A 22,089-nucleotide genomic window follows, 5' to 3' on the forward strand; every position below is an offset into this window, starting at 1 on the left:
CACTTCTCACTAATCAGAGTGGTGTTGTGAAGAAGAATATCTGAGGAGGAAAAATAAAAATAATAAACCATATGAACAGCTGATTTAAGAGGCGTGCTGGTGGCCGCAGGTTTGCCTGAAAGACACCCATGAAGTTACAGTAACAGGGTGGAGCTTTGTATTAATTGGCAGCAACTAAAGGGCAAGCTCAAGGAGTAAAACAAAAAATACTTCTAAAATTCTTTAAAATCGCACCCAATGCATCTGTAAGTAATTAACAAGAATTTTAATCTATTAGGAATGGAAGCAGGTGTGTCTGTGTATGTTTGTGAGTGTGTGACAGTTCTGAGCTTTGTCTTGGTGAGACTCACGAGGTGAACAGCAGAGTGCCGTCCAACAGTGTGCAGTTGCAGTGATACTGAATGTAGGCTGGTCTCATTACACACCTGCGGCCTGAACATTATGTCCACCTGCACCGAGTTTTTCGGTTTGTGGAAGTCTATCACCTGAATATCAAACACCAGCACGGCTGAGATGGGGATTTTCTTTACTTGAAAAAAGATAACAGGAATAGATCATAAGAAACAATAAGACAGAAAGGTAATCTAGTCTGGCAGGAATGTCTGACAGATGTGTAAGTGTTATTAGGTGTGTGTACGTGTTGTACCTACTGTTATGATTGTAACTAGAAAATAAAACATTTACAGCAAATGTTTTGCTACAATGTGGGAAACAAATACATTAATAAAATACATAATCCTGACTTTCTTCAGAAGCAGCATAAATATACACAGCTTTAGAAAACATCTAATGTACAGTATTTTCCGCACTATAAGGCGCACCGGATTATAAGGCGCAGTCTCAATTACGGGTCTATTTCTGTACTTAACCCATGCATAAGGCGCACCGTATTATAAGGCGCATGCTAAAACATACGGTCTACAAAAATGGTAACGGAAGCAAAACAGTGAGTTTAGTTTAACTTTATTCTACTATTTAACAACACACACACGTTATTTTTTTAATCAATCTTCTCCCACAAATCCCACAAAAAAAAGAATAAAAGATTGAACAGTCTTTGGCACCTCAACTATATAACTTTCACATTATGTTCCTCTCAAATTTGTGATTTGTTTCCACCCTCAAATTGCTTTGTGTATCATATTTAATAAACCAACACAATTTAAATGATTAAATTAACATGTATAGTCACACCACTGTAGCAGTGTTACATGCAGTAGGCTATAAGGTAAGGTAATATATATGTGTGTGTGTGTTTATATATGTGTGTGTATACACACACACCATTGTAGCAGTGTTACATGCAGTAAGCTATAAGGTAAGTAGTGATTGTTCATTTGAAGTTTACACAAGTGGAAGAATGTAAGTAAAACTTACACCTACCAGCACTATGCATTATATTGTGAAAAAGTAGATTATCTTAATATCAAAACCTTAAATTTTCTCTGGACTTAATGATAAATACATGTCTGACCTTTGGAACGAACCAAAAAAACTAGAAATCGCATTCATGACGATTTATGGTGATTTTATTTCTTTGCCTATTGACGCATTAAGAGGAGGGGGTCCCCCGTAAGAAGATGGCGGGTCATTCGTTCCAATGTACTGCCCTATGCAAGGCGACATCTAGTGTGTATATCTATGAGGAAGAAACAAATGTTTTGCAACATACCGGTAGTATACCTACCGGAGGCGTGGTGGAGGTAAGCGTACGTACTGTTTATCGCTTTTGGTTTATCGCTGCCAGCGTACGTAGTGTACGTATTACGTCCCTGTGTCAGCGGGAAATAGTCCGACAGTCAATCAAGCGGAGCGCTTACCAAAGTCACACAACATTTTTACAGATTTTTGGAACTCGGTGCACACATAAGGCGCACCGGATTATAAGGCGCACGGCCGATTTTTGAGAAAATTTAAGGCTTTTAGGTGCGCCTTATAGTGCGGAAAATACTGTATTTACAATTAGTATCTACACAAATTAATTATTTAATGTGTGAATATTTTTTATAACAAATGCTATGTTTTCAGTTTTTGATTCATTTAACATATACAATATCTAGAATACTGATTTGTATCAATTATAATTTTATTATAATATGTAATTATTAATTTTGAATAAATAATTCATTCCAGTTTATAATGATTTTTTGTAATTACTCACTAATATTGTAGTAAAATCTGGAAATTTGCTTTTATTCTTTGTTATACTGTTTATTTATTATAAAACTATTTTCACTTTTAAAAATTCATGAATTTAATGAAAGGTTTCAGTGCTTATTTAAAAACAATTATAAAAATTTTCAATGTGATCACAAATAATGTTTATAAATATTATAAACATAAAATATTGTATTAATAAATAATTAATGAATCCATACTTTATCTGTAAACCTTAGTGATTAAAATATGTTTCATATAAATATGCAAACTTTTAGTTTCTAGTAATTTCATTATTTTTGAGAAAAAAGAAAACTAAATGAAAAAGTAAAATGTTTAGAACAACAGATATTATACTTTTTACAGAAATTGAAGTGAATTTTTTTCTGTTTTTATACTTCTGTAAAACTGCTTTGAGGCAATGTGAATTGTTAAAAACCTATGCTGTAGAAATAAACTGAATTGAATTGAATTAAAGCTGAAAGATTGATTGATTTCTACAGCAGACTGTGAGATAACATTAAAGATCCTTGAACAACAACAGCATCAGCTTCCATCATGAATCAGCAAAAACAGACTGCTATAATACAAGAGGTTCACCATTATGTATTTTTAGTTGTCCAATGAGTTTGCTGCCTTCCTATTTCTTAATTTAGTCAAGTGAGAATTTAATCAAACTTTCCCTTCAGTTTTAACGCCACTAAATTTCTTAGATTATGTGTCTAAAATCTAAAGTCATGACCAAAGAATCTTTTTTAAACAACAAAATCAGCTTAACTTAACTCAGAGCTATCACTGGAACTATGCCTTTTAGTCAGCTTTCAATTCAGTTCAAACTCTACTGGAGGAACGATCAGGAGGGTCTGAGTCTAGTGTATTGACACACCCTTTTCAGCAGATTCAGTATGTGCTGCTTTCGGACGCTGGACTTATGTCTGATCCACAGGAATACAGCTGAACATCAAGGAGGAGATGCAAAGTGTACATGTAGGCATGATACCGCAGCTCGTAGTCTGAGTGAGTGACAGCGTACTACGTAGGAATTCACAACAGCTCAATGCAAGGTCTCGGACATGGTGTATATGTTTTAAAACTTTTTAAAACACCTTTTTTTCTGGAGGAACCTAAATGTGCAGAAATGGCAACTCAGAGTGTGTGATTCATAAAAATCTTGTTAACAGTGTGTATATGTTTATGACACTGTTGTGCTGTTTATTTATTAAAGACTTTTGGGAAATAAACCCCCGTGGCCCCAAACCACATCACCTCGTTTCCTCAGATTAATAAATCAAAACTTTAAGTTAATAATCTGGTTTCAACAATTCAATCACATTGACATAATTTAGTGATTAGGAACCTGTTCCCCTGTCTTAATAAAGTTTATTATTGTTTGATTAGAATCAGGGATTAGAATCTCTACAGGGAACAAAAATTAAAACTTATTAAATTAAATTAAAATTAATTTGAATAAAATCAACTAAAATTGTTCAAGCTAAGTTTTAATTATTTTGTTAAAAATGTCCTTAACTGTTTAATCTGTCCACTTGCAGGAGGAACCGTAAGGGGCTGATGCAATGTGGATTGGGTGGCAATCGAAGGTGGGGGCCTCAGCGACCCAGGCCCCGGACACGGAATCTGGCTCTAGGGACATGGAATGTCTAGAGATATTTGGGCTCGCCTCCACGCACAGCTTGGGCTCTGGAACCCAACTCCTTGAGAGAGGCTGGACTCTCTACTACTCTGGAGTTACCCGCGATGAGAGGCGGCGGGCTGGTTTTGGCTTGCTCATAACCGCCCAGCTCAGCAACCATGTGTTGGAGTTCACCCCGGTGAATGAGAGGGTCGTTTCCCTGCGCCTTCGGGTCAGGGAAAGGTCTCTCACTGTTATTTGCGATTACGGGCCCAATGGTAGTGTAGAGTACCCGACCTTCTTGTCGTCTCTGGAAGGGGTGCTGGAAAGTGCTCCGACTGGGGACTCCGTCATTCTACTGGGGGACTTCAATGCTCACGTGGGCAGTGACAGTGACACCTGGAAAGGAATGCCCCCCACACCCCCCTCCCCGACCAGAACCCGAGTGGTGTTCTGTTATTGGACTTCTGTGTTAGTCACAGTTTGTCCATAATGAACACCATGTTCAAGCATAAGGGTGTCCATCAGTACATGTGGCACCAGGACACCCTAGGTCAGAGGTCGATGATCGACTTGGTGGTTGTTTCATCTGACCTCCGGCCGTAAGTCTTGGACACTCGGGTAAAGAGAGGGGCGGAGCTGTCAACTGATCACCACCTGGTGGTGAGTTGGATCCGATGGCGGGGGAGGAAGTTGGACAGACTTGGCAGACCCAAACATACTGTGAGGGTCTGCTGGGAACTTTTGACAGAGTCGCCGGTCAGAGAGATCTTCAACTCCCACCTTCGGCAGAGCTTCAACCAGATTGGGAAGGGAGGTTGGGGACATTGAGTCCGAGTGGACCATGTTCTACACCTCCATTGTTGACGCGACCGTTCAGAGCTGTGGCCGTAAGGTCTCCGGTGCCTGTCGTAGCGGCAATCCCCGAACCCGGTGGTGGACCCCGGAAGTAAGGGATGCCTTCAAGCTGAAGGAGTCCTATCCAGCCTGGTTGGCTCGGGGGACTCTGGAGGCAGCTGATAGGTACCGGAGGGCCAAGCGAGCTTCAGCCCGGGTGGATGCGGAGGCAAAAACTCGGGTCTGGGAGGAGTTCGGTGATGCCATGCAGAAGGACTATTGGTTGGCCTCAAAGAAATTCTGGCAAACCGTCCGGCACCTCAGGAAGGGGAAGCAGTGCCTGGCCACACTGTTTACAGTGGGAGTGGGAATCTGCTGACTGGGGACATCCTAGGATGGTGGAAGAAGTACTTTGAGGTTCGACACAACCCCACAGACATGTTTTACACTGAGGAAGCAGAGGCCGAGGGCTCAGTTGTGGACTCTTTGATCCTCCAAGCTGAGGTCACTGAGGTAGTTGAGGAGCTCCTCAGTGGCAAGGCACCGGGGGTGGATGAGATCCTCCCTGAGTACCTCAAGTCTCTGGATGTTGTGGGGCTGTCTTGGTTGACACGCCTCGGCAACATCACGTGGAGGTTGGGGACAGTGCCTCTGGACTGGCAGACTGGGGTGGTGGTCCCTCAGCCTCCCCGGAAAAGTCTATGCCAGGGTACTGGAGAGGAGAATTCGGCCGATAGTCGAACCTCGGATTCAGGAGGAACAATGCGGGTTTTGTCCCGGTCGTGGAACACTGGACCATCTCTATACCCTCGCTAGGTTGCTGGAGGGTTCATGGGAGTTTGCCCAACCAGTTCACATGTGCTTTGTGGATCTGGAGAAGGCATTCAACTGTGTCCCTCGTGGTGACCTGTGGGGGGTGCTCTAGGAGTATGGGGTCTGGGGCCCTCTGTTAAGGGCCGTCTGGTCCCTATATGACCGGAGCAGGAGTTTGGTTCGCATTTCCGGCAGTAAGTCAGACTTGTTCCCAGTGCATATTGGACTCCGACAGGGCTGCCCTTTGTCACCGGTCCTGTTCATTATTTATATGGTCAGGATTTCTAGGCGCAGTCTGGGGCCAGAGGGAATCCGAGACCATGTTTTCCTGTTGGCTTCCACAAATCAGGACCTTCAGCGTGCACTGGGATGGTTTGCAGCCGAGTGTGAAGCGGCGGGGATGAGAATCAGCACCTCCAAGTCCGAGGCCATGGTTCTCAGTCGGAAAAGGGTTGCTTCAGGTTGGTGGAGAGCTCCTGCCTCAAGTGGAGGAGTTTAAGTATCTTGGGGAGTGAGGGAAGGATGGAGCGGGAGATCGACAGGTGGATCGGTGTATCTTCTGCAGTGATGCGGTTGATATACCGGTCTGTTGTGGTGAAGAAAGAGCTGAGCGAAGCTCTCTATTTACAGTCGACCTACGTTCCTACCCTCACCTATGGTCATGAGCTTTGGGTCATGACTGAAAGGACAAGATCCCGGATACAAAAGGACAAGATCCCGGATAATTTGCTCCGCAGAGTGGCTGGGCGCTCCCTTAGAGATAGGATGAGGAGCTCAGTCACTCGGGAGGAGCTAAGAGTAGAGCTGCTGCTCCTCCACATCGAGAGGAGTCAGCTGAGGTGGGTCGGGCATCTGTTCCGGATGCCTCCTGCACGCCTCCCAGAGGAAGTGTTCCGGGCATGTCCAACTGGGAGAAGGCCCCGGGGAAGACCTAGGACACGCTGGAGGGACTATGTATCTCGGCTGGCCTGGGAATGCCTCGGTATTCCCCCAGAAGAGCTGGAGGAAGTGTCTGGGGAGAGGGAAGTCTGGGTGTCCCTGCTCAGACTGCTGCCCCCACGACCCAGCCCCGGATAAGCGGTAGAAGATGGATGGATGGATGGATGTTTAATAACATTATTTTTCTTTTCCAAAGTGATTTCAAGAACCTAAACAGGCCTAACGTCCTGCATAGAAGTAATCACTTCCTGTATGTCTGGTTACAAAAAAAAAAAGAATATCCATTACAGCATTTTTTTATTGTTGTATTTGTTTCTTTGTTGTTGTTTTTTAAGGTTGATCCATGTAGAAAGTGTTTTCTGTGAGCAAAACATATCACACTGTAAAGTAGAACTAAGCTCAGGTACTGAAAATAATTATCCATGTGTTTGGTTTTATTTCTACTCTCAGCTTCAGTGTAGTCTCTGATACATAAAGAATTGTATTAAACATTATATTATATATAACATGTATTAAAAATATACAATAAGAACAGATCCTGCTTCAAATCAATGCATTGTTATATTCATGTATATTCATTTTAAAATATTTAATATTTATTGACACACACCTGAGTAGTTTAAAAGGTATAAAGTAACATTTCCTGTAATGAACGTTATGCACAATTATAGAAATAAGATTTTTTTTTACTTTTCGTGTCTTTTACTCATCAGTCTAACATACTTCATACGTAATCTGGTTGATTTGTTCTGTATATAAATATAAACTCTGAGCTCCAAAGATGCAATAAATAAAAAAACATTGTTATCCCTGAATATTTATTTACAGATTTCTGATAGCAGTCAAACATACTGTAGGTGAATTAGGCAGATGATTAAACAATAAAATAAATGTTTTAAATGACAGATAGAGTTTTAATCCTAATCTGTATTCAATGTCTTAAAATAGGCAATTAATTAATAATACCATGACATATAATAATAAAATATAATAAAAATAATAAAAGCTGTGCATCTAGAGTAAACCATCACGTTCTGTGATGTAGTCTGTGATGTTGGGAAGCCCTGAAACCACACAGCAGCCGACTGCACTGCGGGAAATGTTTGTGTTCTGGACATGGAACCTGCAGGAAATCAAATTTTTGTCATGTTTGTAATGTTTCTGTGTTTAATTATCAACATAACATCACATTTACCCTAAGGTTCAGTTTAACACAGTAAAAAATTACAAGATACACACACACACTGTACGAGTTTCTAAGATAAATTTAACTACATAACCCCAGATCTCTGGAAGTGACAGTAACCCTGCTCTTACCACTCATCTTTATACACATCGTAGTACTCGCATCTGGAGGTTGTGCCTTCATCATTGCAGCCACCAATCACATACAAGCGACCGTCCATCACCTAGAAGAAGAAGATGATCACATGGTGAAGAGGTAGACAATAGATGGATTATAGTTCATTCACTCCAGGTTTTGGAGTTGGGTCTAATCTTGTATTAACACCAGGTTCGTTACCTCGATGCCAAAGTTGCTGCGTGGGTTAAGCATGGGGGAAAGAAACCTCCAGGAGTTGGTACGTGGGTTAAAGGCCTCGATGCTCTGCATCCGACTGAATCCACCAAAACCTCCGATCTATAAAACATCAGATTTCTCTGTGTGAGTGAACATAAACAGTGCGAATAGAAACATGTTTCCATACTGCCACTTACAATACAATGATATGATCTTCAAAAATTAAGTTTTCATAGAATTATTTTCACATTTGCCACATAGTCTCATTTTAAGATGTCATTTTTGTTTAAAGTTTGAAATTTCTATCCTTATATCAGTCCATATTCATATGGTTTAAATTTCATATGGTTCATATGGTGTGTTTGTGTGTGTGTGTGTGTGTGTGTGTGTTTGTGTGTGTGTTACTTTCAGTTCTTACAGCAAACAATTGGTTGTTCAGCACAATGACACCTAGGCCACTCCTGGGCATGAGCATCCGCTTCATCAGTGTCCACTGATTAGAATAAGGGTCAAAACACTCAGCCGTGAAATGATGCTTGTTGTCATTGAAGCCTCCACAGATGTAGATCTAAAGGAACCAAAAAAAAAAGACAAAAAGAAATCAAGGTTCTGAGTGTCTCTAGGTTCCGCTTTAAGGCCCTCGACCCTTTTTGTACCAGGGCACTGTATCAGGAGTGATCCTGACCTCTGACCTAGGGCTGGGCGATAAGACGATAACAATATGTATCGCGATAGACACGTGAACGATAGCGATTAAAGAATGTGCTCGATAAAACGTTTGATATTTTTTATCCTTCGTCGAAAGAAAACAGAGGTTGCAAAGCAAGTTTGGTCGCATTAACAAAGTCAATCACTCTCTGGTAACCTAGCAATGTAGGGAGCGAAACGGTAACAGCCAATCAGGTAACAGTAGCATGTTTGGTTGCTCCATATTGTTGTCTCGTGCTGGTCTGCTAGATTCCGCTTCAGTAACCGGCGACTGACAAGCAGAAAATGAGCGCCGGAGCCAGCGAGGAAATTGTAAATAAAAGAATGTCAGCTATTTTTTCATATTTCTGCAGGTTTTATATTTCAAACAATGTTACTGTGCTGTTTCAGGTTTGTTATTTATATTACAGATGTATCTTAGTTAGAGCAGAAACGATTCCTCGAGTAACTCGATTACAAAAATTTATCGGGCCAAATTCATCTGCCTCGAAGCCTCTTTTAATTCATTTTAAAGCTCACGTCACATGCTTGTGCAATTATTGTGTGTGTGTGTGTGTGTGTGTGTGTGTGTGTGTGTGTGTGTGAGCGTGTGACAACGCGCTTACGTCAAAGCGGAAGGAGATGCGAGGAGTGAGGGGTCTTTTGATTTCAGGGCATGGGGGCGTGCTAGTGCGGGCTGCAAATGGAAGGGCGTTATAACAATGGCAATGAGCATAGAGAAGAAACAAACAAGTGAAAATGACAGAAAATGTCCAGGGTTTGGGATCATTTTAAATTGAAAAGTAAAAGAAAACGCCATTTTTGTTTTGTTATTATTATTATTATTATTATTATTATTATTATTATTATTATTATTATTTATTTTAATGTATGCCTTAATTTTGATACTTTAAAAAGTAATTTGAAAATATTTTTTTTGTTTTTGCGTCTCAGAAAAGGGTTCATTTAAAACCCAGAATGTATGGCACTTAGACCCCTTTTCCACCGGAAAGAACCGGGTGCTGGTTCAGAGCTAGCACTGGTGCTGGTTCAAAGTTGGTTCCACTGCCTTTCCGCCGGCTAGAGAGCCATCACAGCGCAGAGTGTGAAGTCACTGTATAGGTGTCACATGTCCCAGCAACATTAGCGCAGCAGCAGCAAACACAAACACATCAACAATGGCGGATGTTGCTTTACTGTTAATGCTCATGGCTTTGCAAACCTACATTGGCATACAAACGCGGCGAATAAAACGTGTGCGTGCAGCTCCGTGTAATCTGTACAAATGGAGGTTGTAATCGATTAAGTACATAACGTTATTTTATCATTAACACAGAAAAAAAGTTAGCCTTATCATGTAGCTACCTACTATCATGTGTGCTGATAATGTATCATATTGCGGTAAAGTAAAAGTGTATTAAACACTAGTAAACTTAAGGTACATTATCAAATGCGCTAACAGTAGCCCCGCCCACAGCCCCGGACTCAAGCGGTTCTTAAGTCTAGACCAGCAACGTTTTGGTGCTACTTAAGAACCACTTTTCCTGGTTCAGAGCCAGTGCTTTGGCTGTCGAAACAGAAAGAACTGGTTCTAAATTAGGCTCTGGCTCCGAACCAGCACTCAAACCAACTGCCTCGGTGGAAAAGGGGCATGAATCCATCCAGCATGGTAACACTAACATAGCCACGGCGCGAGTGCATGGGCATTAAATGTATTAAATGCATGGGCATTAAATGTACTTAATTCTTCTCAGTCAACTTTGTCATTGTTCACAGTACAAGTACAGACAGAGAAACAATGGGTAATATCTAAATGTTTATTTGTGATAGAAAATTTTTTGTATGCATTGCATACTATGCATTTAAAAAATAAAAGTTAATTTTTCAAAAAAAAGGAAACTGTCATGAGCAACGAACCACCGCGGGAGCGTCGCCCTAGAGACGCGTCTCCGGAGTACTAGCGCACTTCCGCACTACACTCCCCATCAGCCACCTCGCCTCCTGATTACTCCACCACCTGTCTCTCATTCCCATTCACATAAATACCACGCTTCTAGTCCATACCGGTGCGAGGTCTCGACTTGTGTTACTACAGTCATTCTGAGCGTTTTCTGTGTTCTGTTTTTCCGGTTATTACTTCTGCTCTCTCTTCCTGACTCTTCTGACTGTTTGCCGCCTCCCCCGACCTTTTGCCTGTCCCCGATTCAGATTCTGCTCTCTCTTTGCTATTGTGTTTTGCCGGTTCTGACCCCCGCCTGTTTGACTCCGATCTGTGTTTGTACTTAAATAAACTCTGCTGCAAATGGATCCCCAACAGTACGCCTCCTCGTCATTACAGGAGACCTCGCCAATCGAGGATCTAGCAGCCGTCGCTCAGCTCGCCACTCAGATCACCGGACAGGCCCAGCAGCTCGCCGGTCATCACCAGCAGCTGACACGCCTCACTCAGCTTACACAGGAGCTTGCCGCGGCTCTACAAGGGCTACAAGGAGCCGCAGCCGCACCAACTCCCCCAACCCCAGCAGCGGCTCCCCAGGCCGTGCCGTATCCCGCTCCTGCTGTCACCGGACCCCGTCTCGCCTTCCCGGAGAAGTTTAGCGGCGAACCCGGAGGGTGCCGGGGCTTTCTGATGCAGTGCTCGCTGTTCGTTGCGCAGTAACCAACCCTGTACGCTACAGAAAACAGCCGTATAGCCTTCGTCTGCTCCCTGCTCACGGGTAAGGCCTTGGATTGGGCCACCGCGGTGTGGAGAGAGAACGCCTTCCCCTCGTTCGCGGCATTCCTCACCCAGTTTCGCACGGTCTTTGACCACTCCGCCTCTGGGGAGAGCGCGGAGGAACGCCTGCTGGCCGTGTCACAGGGCGATCGCACCGCTGCGGAGTATGCCCTAGCGTTTCGCACCCTCGCCGCCGAAGCAGGCTGGGAGGAACGCCCACTGCGACTGCTCTACCGCAAGGGTTTAAATCCCAACCTCCAAGCTGAACTGGCCTGTCGAGATGAGGGACGGAGCCTATCTGAGTTCGTGGATCTCTCCATCCAACTGGATAATCTCATGCGCTCCCGGCAAGCCTGAACCCCTCTGCGCACCGTCACACGCCCCGCGCGCACCGAATACCCCGAGCCCATGCTGGTCGACTACAGGCGCCTCACGCCGGAGGAACGAGAGCGCCGCTTCCGCCTCCGCCTCCACCTCTGCCTCTACTGCGGAGCACCGGGACACCGACTGCCAACCTGCCCAACCCGACCACCGCGACGACGGGATAACCCGGTGAGTTCACACTCCGTCACCCCCCGATCGTCGAACTGCGCGCAAATTAGTGTACGGCTCGAGATTCACGGGCAGAGTGTCGAAGCCCTTGCACTCGTTGACTCAGGTGCAGCATGTCTTGGGATTTTGTTCATACTCACAACGTTCCGATAGTTCCTTCTGTGTTTCCCTTAGCAGTGGAGGCGATAGACGGACGACCATTAAAAGAAGGACGCATCACACACCGCACCAAAAATCTCATCCTGCAGGTGGGGGACCAGCATCATGAGCGTCTCTTCTTCCACCTCATCCACTCCCCCCGGCACGCCCTCATTCTCGGCCTACCATGGCTTCGACTCCACAACCCGACCATCTCCTGGACCGATCTGCGCATCACCGGCTGGAGCAGCACTTGTGACACACACCGCCGGGACCCAATGGAGCCGTGCCAGCTTAACACCACAGGCACCACGCCAATCACCTCTGACATCTCCAATCTCCCCGACGAGTTCCTAGACCTTGCGGAGGCGTTTAGTAAAGTCAAGGCCACGGAGCTGCCCCCACATCGCACCTGTGACTGCGCCATCGACCTACTGCCAGGAGCTACACCACCCAGGGGAAGAATTTTCCCCCTTTCACAAACGGAGTCTGCGGCCATGAACGAATATATCCAGGAAGAACTAAAGAAGGGTTTCATTCGCACTTCCGTGTGCCCGGCGTCATCAGGGTACTTCTTGGTTAAGAAAAAAGACGGGGGGCTCCGACCCTGCATTGACTACAGAGCCCTCAACGACATGACCGTGAAGTTTCGGTACCCCCTGCCGCTCGTGCCGTCAGCTCTGGAGCAACTCCGCCGCGTGCGGTATTTCACCAAGCTCGACCTCCGCTGCGCGTATAACCTCATCCGCATCAGACAGGGGGACGAGTGGAAAACCACCTTCTTGACCCAATCAGCCCACTATGAATATTTGGTCATGCCGTTCGACCTATCGAACAGCCCAGCGGTCTTCCAATCATTCATTAACGATGTGTTCCGGGACATGCTCGACCGCTGGGTAATTGTCTACATCGACGACATTCTCATCTACTCGGAAAGCAAAGAGGAACACATCAGACACGTGAGGCAGTATTGCAGCGTCTCATTTAGCACCATCTGTACGCCAAGGCGGAGAAGTGTGAGTTCCATCAGACCTCAACATCCTTCCTGGGGTACATCATCTCGGCAGAGGGGGTCGCCATGGATGACACTAAAGTGCAAGCAGTGCTGCGGTGGCCCAAGCCACGGACGATCAAGGAACTACAACACTTCCTAGGGTTCGCCAATTTCTACCGCGGCTTTATCCGTGGCTTCAGCACCATCGCGGCACCTCTCACCTTGATGACAAGACAAGGACCCGCTCAACTCACCTGGTCACCCGAGGCGCACTTGGCATTCAGGCAGCTGAAGAAGAGTTTCACCTTAGCCCCAATCCTCCACCACCCGGATCCGAACCGGCCATTCACCGTCGAGTTGGACGCCTCCAACACGGGAATCGGCACCATCCTTTCCCAGCGTCAGGGACCCACCGACAAAATGTTCCCATGCGCCTACTTCTCCCGTAAACTGACCCCAGCAGAACGGAACTACGACGTGGGAGATTGCGAACTTCTGGCAATAAAAGCAGCGTTTAAGGAGTGGCGGCATTGGCTGGAAGGCGCACAGCACCCATTCACAGTCCTCACGGATCATCGTAATCTGGAGTACCTGTGTTCTGTCAAATGCATGAACACACGCCAGGCCCGGTGGGCTATGTTCTTCACCCGGTTCCAATTCACCGTGACGTACCGACCGGGGAGTAAGAATGTCAAAGCCGACGCCCTGTCACGCATGCACCGAGAGTCGGTCCAACACAACCCCACCGAACCGATCCTACCCGAGACTCGCATCCTAGCAACCGTTCAGTGGGACATTATGACCGAGATCACCGACACCAACGCCCAAACGCAACCTCCGATCGAATGCCGGCCGGCAAAACGTACGTGCCGGAGCACCTGCGTACTCCGCTCCTGACCCTACTACACACGAGTCCGGCCACCCCGGCGTAACCGCAACAACCCACCTGGTCCAGAATGAGTTCTGGTGGCCTTCGCTAAACGCAGACACACGCAATTATGTTCACGGCTGCGCGGCGTGCCACGCCTCCAAGGCTTTTCATCAGTTACCTGCGGGCTTGCTGCAACCTCTGCCCATCCCCCAGCATCCCTGGTCCCACATCGCGTTGGACTTTATCACAGATCTGCCTCGATCCAACAACTACACCACCATTCTGACCGTTATCGACCGATTCTCGAAAGCCTGCCGGTTAATCCCACTAACCAAACTTCCCACCGCCTTCGAGACCGCGGAGCTGCTATTTAACCAAGTCTTCCGCTTTTATGGCCTTCCAGAAGACATCGTCTCGGACCGAGGTCCTCAGTTCACCTCACGGGTCTGGAGGGCCTTCTTCAAGCGACTCGACATTAACATCAGTCTCACTTCGGGGTACCACCCCCAATCTAACGGTCAGACGGAGCGCCTCAACCAGGAGATCGTCCGTTTTCTCCGAACGTACTGTCACCACAGTCAGAACGAGTGGAGCCGGTATCTGATGTGGGCAGAATACGCGCAAAACTCCCTCATTAAACCCACCACCGGCCTGACACCCTTTCAGTGCGTCCTCAGGTACCAACCTCCCTTATTCCCCTGGTCCGACACGCCTACCGACCTACCAGCTGTGAACGACTGGTTCCGACGGAGCGAAGAAACGTGGGCTGCGGCCCACCGACAACTACGGAGAGCCGTCCGAACTCAAAAAGCCCAGGCTGACAGACACCGCCGGGAACACCCTGAGTACCAACCCGGCCGGTGGGTTTGGCTCTCGACCCGCGACATCCGGCTCCGTCTACCCTGCCGTAAGCTCAGTCCCAGGTACGTGGGCCCGTTCCGAGTCCTCAAACGCATTAACCCCGTCGCATACCGCCTCTCACTACCAACCTCCTACCGCATCTCACCCACCTTCCATGTTTCGCTGCTGAAACCGGCCGTTGAGCCGAGGGAGGATCCGGAATCCACCACTGCTCCGCCCGCGCCGCCACCGCTGATGGTTGATGGCGAAGAAGCGTATCAGGTCCGCGAACTGCTCGACTCCAGACGCTGAGGGGGCCACTTAGAATACCTGGTCGATTGGGAGGGGTTCGGCCCGGAGGAACGCTCATGGGAGAAGGCGAGGGACATGTTGGACCCGTCGCTCGCCACCGAATTCCACCAACGGCACCCAGAGAAACCAGCGCCCCGTCCACGGGGCCGACCCCAGCGTCCCGAACGTTTTCGCGTCGGGAGCCGTTCGCAGGGGAGGGGCTCTGTCATGAGCAACGAACCACCACGGGAGCGTCGCCCTAGAGACGCGTCTCCGGAGTACTAGCGCACTTCCGCACTACACTCCCCATCAGCCACCTCGCCTCCTGATTACTCCACCACCTGTCTCTCATTCCCATTCACATAAATACCACGCTTCTACTCCATACCGGTGCGAGGTCTCGACTTGTGTTACTACAGTCATTCTGAGCGTTTTCTGTGTTCTGTTTTTCTGGTTATTACTTCTGCTCTCTCTTCCTGACTCTTCTGACTGTTTGCCGCCTGCCCCGACCTTTTGCCTGTCCCCGATTCAGATTCTGCTCTCTCTTTGCTATTGTGTTTTGCCGGTTCTGACCCCCGCCTGTTTGACTCCGATCTGTGTTTGTACTTAAATAAACTCTGCTGCAAATGGATCCCCAACAGTACGCCTCCTCGTCATTACAGAAACCAATTAGTTGTTCATTTTAAGAGACCTGTCATATTTTTTTCTTGTATATTTAATATTGCTCTTTAATTGAGCAAAAATACATTTTGTCCGATTACTCGATTAATCGAATAAATTTTTGGTGGAATACTCGATTACAAAAATATTCGATAGCTACAGCCCTAATCTCAGTCTACCTCAGTTTTATTTATGTTTACAAAACACTGCACGTATTTTAAAACACTTTATTCACCAGAAGGTGGACAGCTAGTGAACTTCCGAGCACTAAACTTGCACTAAATTCTCAGGTTTCTCGATGTTTATATTTAACACTTTGCACTATTTTATTACACTTTATTAAGCATTTCTTACATTTTCTTTCATTTTGCACCTTAAATGTTAAGAGATAATTGTTAAGTGTTCATTGTGACTTTAGACTTATGTTTACATTTTAATTATTTGAGTTTTCCATGGTTGTTGCCATTTCTGTCTTAATAACTGAGGGGATTATGATCAGAGGAAGGTTAAGTTTAAAATAAAAATGTTTAAATGTAATATATTTTTCTCCTGGTCCTTATTTTAATAAGGTCATAAAAAATATCAATAATTATCGATATCGACCGATATGAAACACTGATATAGTGATACAGTTTTCAGCCATATCACCCAGCCATACTCTTACCCCAATTCACTGTGCTGAAGAGTGTGTGTAAGAATTGAAATCTTACCTTGCCATTTAAAGTGGCAGCGCTGGCGTCACTTCGCTGCTCGAGCATGGATGGGATGAGGCTCCACTGGTTGGTGCTTGGTTGATAACGCTCAGCTGTGTTAAGACTCATGGTGCCATCGAAGCCTCCCATGGCATAGATGAATCCATCCAGCATGGTAACGCTAACATAGCCACGGCGTGAGTGCATGGGCGCTGCCTCGTTCCACGTTCCATCCAGGGGATCAAATTTGCACATGGTGTTTAAGTACTTCACAATGTTAGAGCCACCAATAACATACAACAAACCATCCAAGAACACTGTGCCGTGATATACTCGAACTTGCTCTTCTCTACTGGAGATGCACATCCAGCTGTCCAGCCTCGAGTCGTACGTTTCCACTATGTTCTTAGAAGATTCCGCGCTGAAGCCGATGGCAAACAAGATGGAATACGGGAGCCGTGGACGGGTAAACAGATGTGAGTGTCTGGTGTTGGAGATGTACATGGCCTTCATGGCGTTGGCGATGATGGGTTGACACTCACACACACTGCTGACCACCGGGTTTTTCTTTATATTTTCCAGGAAGTATTCCTGAGTCACCAGAGCCAGCCGCACCTGACCTCACAGCACAGACAACACAATATGAAAGGTCAGAACTTTTGGTTAGAAAGTGAAGCAAAAATGTGGAAGGTTGTAGGATAATATGGAAATGGATATCTGACTGATTTCTACAGGAGACTGTGAGATAATTGTTGTACATTTAAGATCGTATTATATAACAAAAAAGACTTATTATTAAACAAGAAGTTCTCAGAATAATGAGTTTTTTCCTGCCCATTAGCATGTATTGTTTATTACCATCATTACCTAATTAAATTAATTCAGAGCTATCACTGGAACCCTAACTTAATCTACTGTCTGGTTTCTGTCCCAATCAAACTCATAAGGTAGGAACAATCATGAGGGTCTTGACACTCACCTTCGGAAGCAGGTTGACTATGTGCTGCGTTCGGACACTGGGATCATACCTGATCCACAGGATTACAGCTTGGAAGGCTGTTTTCTCCTCCTTGATGTTCAGCTCATCCTTCTCCAGGATGTCACTGAGCTGCTCCACGGTCAGCTCTAGGAATTTTCCAGACTGTGAAAAAACAACGTCCTCGAAGTGATGCAACGTGTACATGTAGGCCTGATCCCGTAGCTCGTAGCACGAGTGAGTGTCAGCGTACTGCCAAATCCTTAAGCAGTTATGCGGGTTTAAATGTTCCTGTATGAATTCACAGCAGCTCATTACAAGGTCTTGGATAAGCAGGTAATTGGCCGTGGCCAAGAGGGTCGCCACTTCATCAGTGGTGACTTGAATGTCCTGCGTGTACATGTAGTGGATTATAAGATCCATGATTTCTGGAGACACACCATTGATGTTGTACACTCTCTGATCCAGATTGCTCCACCTTGTGAATAGAGCTCTGCAGATCAGGAAGAGAAGAACATGTATTAGGAAAAATATCTCCACACAATAGACTGGAGTCCTGATGATGTGGAAGCTACAGTCAGGAATAGAGAGTTTAAACGGAGGGCGTTCCTCTAACCTGTCAATCAGAGCGACGCTAGCCAATCAAACGTGTAGCTCATGTAACATGTAGACAAGTCCAGTAATAAATACATTTTAATTGACACTATAATGAATCATTCAGCATATCTAGAATATTAAAAATAAATAAATCTATCACTATATAAATATTCTTCCATGAAGATAAGATGAAGACGGTGTAGACAAAGAAAACTAAACTCGAGCTAAATATCAGCGAAAAAAACAAACACTTCACAGTTTATTTACAGCCCAGTTGTCACCTCATGTGTTTTACACAGTACACACACTGGACATGCGCTCCTTAACATTCTGACACTTGTTTTATTACAATATCGTGTAACAGGGTAGATTTCAGTCAGATGGCTGTGAGGAAACGTCGGCGTTAAGAAATCATCATTAAATCAGACTCGCGGAGTTGTGACTATGGATCTGTTCATTTAATACTAATGTAAATACCATTTCATCTTCGGTATAGTTTTTGCTCATTATGAAACATTTTAAGATGAAAAGTTGTGTTTGTTTTTTTTTACCTGAAATGCAGACTGTACGCCGAGAGGATGTTCTTGTGGACCTTGAAGTCCACCTCGTCCACTCTGAGCACCGCGTCACACAGCGACCCGTCCAATCGCATCTCGTTCAGTAAACCGCACAGCTTCCTGTCTTTACTCATCTCTCTCTCCATACTCGTAAACAAGTCGTGTAATTCCTACTTTTCCGTGTTATAGGGCGTGATAAGAGCGCTGATAGTGAGTTTGTACAGAAGCGTCTTTTAAATCGCAGTTTTCTGGAACAGCGCCGAATTTGAGGCGCCGCGTCATAGTGACGCCATGACGTCATTAATCTGTGGCCTCAAACCATATCACGTCTTTCCTGCCACTAATAAACTATAGTTTTAATTTAATGATCAATTAATTAATTATAAATGTGTAGTCAGAAATGAGAAAAAAAATAAAACAAACCAAAGAAAAGTAATGAATTTTTCAGTCACTTCAGTCTCATACACGGGTCTAGTTTTAAAGAAACACAAAATGTTTTAACTAATAGCAATGTACAATATTACACAAAACCTTTTCAGCATCACTCACATAAAATGTGTCATAATATGTAACTTTATTTAAATGCAAAGTTTATAAATATAAACGATAAGCTCCAAAACATTAATTAAAATAATTAATTAAAAATTAAAAATAAAAATCTTTCCTGAATAGTTCAGACTTCAACCTCACTGGAATGCTGTGCCGTGAATTAAAGCCATGTTGTAAAGAAGACTGGACAATAGTTTCCCAAAATGATGTAAGAGATTGATGAACTCCTGCAGAAAACATTTACTTCATATTAGTGTTGATTTAAAGGTGTTTGTAACTGGTACTGAATTATCAGATGCACTTTATTCCCTCCTGGTATAAGAATGCTGGTTCATTTTCAGTGACAAAATGACTACATATTTAAATCTCTGGTGTTCTCCCCTGAGTTTGTTTATAGAGGTTGTTGATGATCAAACAATTGTTCCTTACTTAATTCCTGATAAATAAAAAGACTTTGTGGACTTTTGTCTTTCCTGATGACTGCCTATCACAACAAGAAAACGGATATTTTTATCTTCAGAGTTGCATATACTAATCAATTAATACACTCACTAATGGCTTCTGTCGAGATGTCAGCTATAGTCAGGTGACAGTGCAGAAGCAGGAAATTTTGCTAAAATCATAAGGATAACGTTTATTCTGGAGTAAAGAATATAGGAAACTTTATAGGAAAATGTATCACTGTCTATTCTTATGAACATACGGAGATACTGTATACAGCTGAACATAAGCATAAATAAATAAAATGTGGATCAGATTTTATTGTTTTCAATTCAATTCAATTCAAGTTTATTTGTATAGTGCTTTTTACAATTGACATTGTCTCAAAGCAGCTTTACAGAACATAAACATAGAACGAAGGGTTATTATAAGACTAATATAAAGCTTAATAGAATACAAAATTCAAGATTAATATTAGATAGATTTAGTTCACAATGTGTATGTATATATCCCTAATGAGCAAGTCTGAGGTGACTCAGGCAGCAGTGGCAAGGAAAAACTCCCTTAGATGGTAAGGAAGAAACCTTGAGAGGAACCAGGCTCAAGGGGAACCCATCCTCATATGGGTGACACTAGAGGGTGTGATTATAAATATACAGTCTAACAAATGTTGTATAGATGCAAAATATCACATGGAGTTCACATCTTTTTATAGCAGAATCTGTAGTGTAGCTGGTAGATCTCTGGATGCCTCAGGGTTTGCTGGGTCGGCCTCATCTCACTGGTCCAAAATCTTCATCGCACGGACGACGTTCAGGGCTGGAATAAATTCTGGATGCCTCAGGATGGGTAGAAGAGAGAAGCAATTGAGAGGGATTAACATATCTGCTGTTCACAAAATTTGCAATTCTGATACAATAGTGCACAGTATTATGGGATGTATTATGTGTACGCCTGACTAAAGAGGTGAGTTTTTAATCTACATTTAAACTGGGAAAGTGTGTCTGAGCCCCGAACACTATCAGGAAGACTATTCCAAAGTTTGGGAGCTAAATAAGAAAACGCTCTACCACCTTTAGTGGACTTTGATATTCTGGGAACTACCAGAAGTCCTGAGTTTTGTGATCTCAGAGAGCGTGAAGGATTGTAACGTGTTAGAAGACTAGTTAGATACATGGGAGCTAAACCATTAAGAGCCTTGTACATAAGTAGCAGCAGTTTGTATTCAAAAAACACATAGTGATAGAAGCAAAAGTTTCATGTCATTATCTCTACACAAGGTGGAATATCAGTGCAGCTGCTTCTGAATTGGGGACGTCGCTACTCAAGAGGATTAAATTCCCTCTTATTTGTCAGAATTACAGATTAATTCAAAATGAATTTCTAAATGTAACTTGTTTCTACAATATTAACATATCAGCAGTGGTGTAGTCTAGTTTTTTGTAGTGAGTATACTGTGATTTTTTTCCCTACCATCCTAGAGCGACACCCCATAGGCACCACCACACTCACTAATGCATAAAATAAGCATCTACATGTCATTTAGAACATTATTAAAGACTGCTTATGTGTTATCAACATTCCAATTTATTATAAGCAACAATTATAAGCTGGAATTGCTCACCAGTTCAGCACTGAACAGGGTAAGGATCTGTCTTGTCATACAGTGTCTCGACGTTTAAGAGCATTTGGACTGAAAGCCCACTCTGCAGTGATCAAACCTCTCATTAGCAGAAAGAATCAAAAGGCTAGACTAAGATTTGCTGAGGAACATGTTGTGTGGACAGAGGAGAACTGGTCCAAAGTTCACTTCAGTGATGAAAGCAAGTTTCATTTATTTGGGTCCGATGGGAAACATTATGTTCGGCGACAAACTGGAGAAAGACTGAACCCAAAGTGTGTAAAGAAGCCAGTGAAAAGTGGAGGAGGAAGTGTCATTTTTTGGGGCATGTTTTCTGCAGCAGGAGTTGGGCCTCTTATACAGCTACATGGCAGAGTGAATGCAAATGTTTATCAGAACCTTCTTCAACAACATATGGTTCCTTCCCTGCGTTCATCACCCAATCAGCCCGCAGTGCAGGACAACACTCCATGTCATACAGCAAAATGGGTAAAGCAGTTCCTTGAAATTGAAAACATTGAAATAATGACATGGCCTGCCCAGAGTCCTGATCTCAACCCAATGGAGAACCTCCGGAAAATCCTTGGCAACAAAGTTATGGCCAAGAAACACACTACAGTCACCGAACTGTGGAGGAGACTGGAAGAAGAGTGGACCAAAATCACACCAGAGCAGTGTGAGAGACTAGTGCTCTCCTGTGGCCGCAGATGTGCTGAAGTCATTCAGAGCAGAGGCCTGTACACTTACTGATTTCTAATTGCTGACTGTTGTAACCTTCAGAAAATTTTGTTGTAATCTTTTTCCATGCTATAGTCATTGTTGTTCTCTAATTTTGATCAGTGTGTTTTCTGCAAAATAAGGGTTTTTGTTGAAATGCCTTAGTTATTTAGTGGAAAAGGTGTTCTGGTAGCATGGTATACAGTGGTGTAGTCTAGTTTTTTGTAGTTAGTATACTGTGAATTTTTTTTTTCCCCTCCCATCCTCATATGCACCCATCCTAGAGCGACACCCC

The 22,089-nt window shown here is 44.3% G+C and overlaps 1 protein-coding gene and 1 pseudogene across 2 annotated transcripts; one reads left to right on the forward strand and one right to left on the reverse strand.

Moving 5' to 3' along the window:
* LOC113662193 overlaps nt 1–22,089 on the forward strand; it is a 135,191-nt pseudogene that overhangs the window by 25,699 nt on the left and 87,403 nt on the right.
* LOC113662156 (kelch-like protein 10) lies at nt 6,793–18,744 on the reverse strand. Of its 2 annotated transcripts, XM_027176845.2 has the most exons (7): nt 18,461–18,740; nt 17,316–17,805; nt 16,355–16,951; nt 8,314–8,463; nt 7,899–8,015; nt 7,694–7,785; nt 6,793–7,499 (listed from the first exon to the last, which is right to left on the reverse strand). In XM_027176845.2, the coding sequence occupies exons 1-7, from the start codon at nt 18,610–18,612 to the stop codon at nt 7,391–7,393; spliced, it is 1,707 nt and encodes a 568-aa protein (XP_027032646.2). In that variant the 5' UTR covers nt 18,613–18,740; the 3' UTR covers nt 6,793–7,390. The 2 variants fall into 2 exon arrangements, with proteins under 2 accessions (XP_027032646.2, XP_047672921.1); XM_047816965.1 differs by lacking the exon at nt 8,314–8,463 and having other exon boundaries at nt 18,461–18,744.

Source organism: Tachysurus fulvidraco, chromosome 8 (assembly GCF_022655615.1).
Source record: "Tachysurus fulvidraco isolate hzauxx_2018 chromosome 8, HZAU_PFXX_2.0, whole genome shotgun sequence".
NCBI lineage: Eukaryota > Metazoa > Chordata > Actinopteri > Siluriformes > Bagridae > Tachysurus > Tachysurus fulvidraco.

Coding starts and splice junctions, on each gene's coding strand:
- LOC113662156 (XM_027176845.2), bottom strand. CDS start 18,612: ATGGAGAGAGAGATGAGTAAAGACAGGAAGCTGTGCGGTTTACTGAAC. Junction 16,952..17,315: donor TAGTCAACCTGCTTCCGAAG/GTGAGTGTCAAG, acceptor CTGTGAGGTCAG/GTGCGGCTGGCTCTGGTGAC. Junction 8,464..16,354: donor CTGCCACTTTAAATGGCAAG/GTAAGATTTCAA, acceptor TGGTTCCTTTAG/ATCTACATCTGTGGAGGCTT.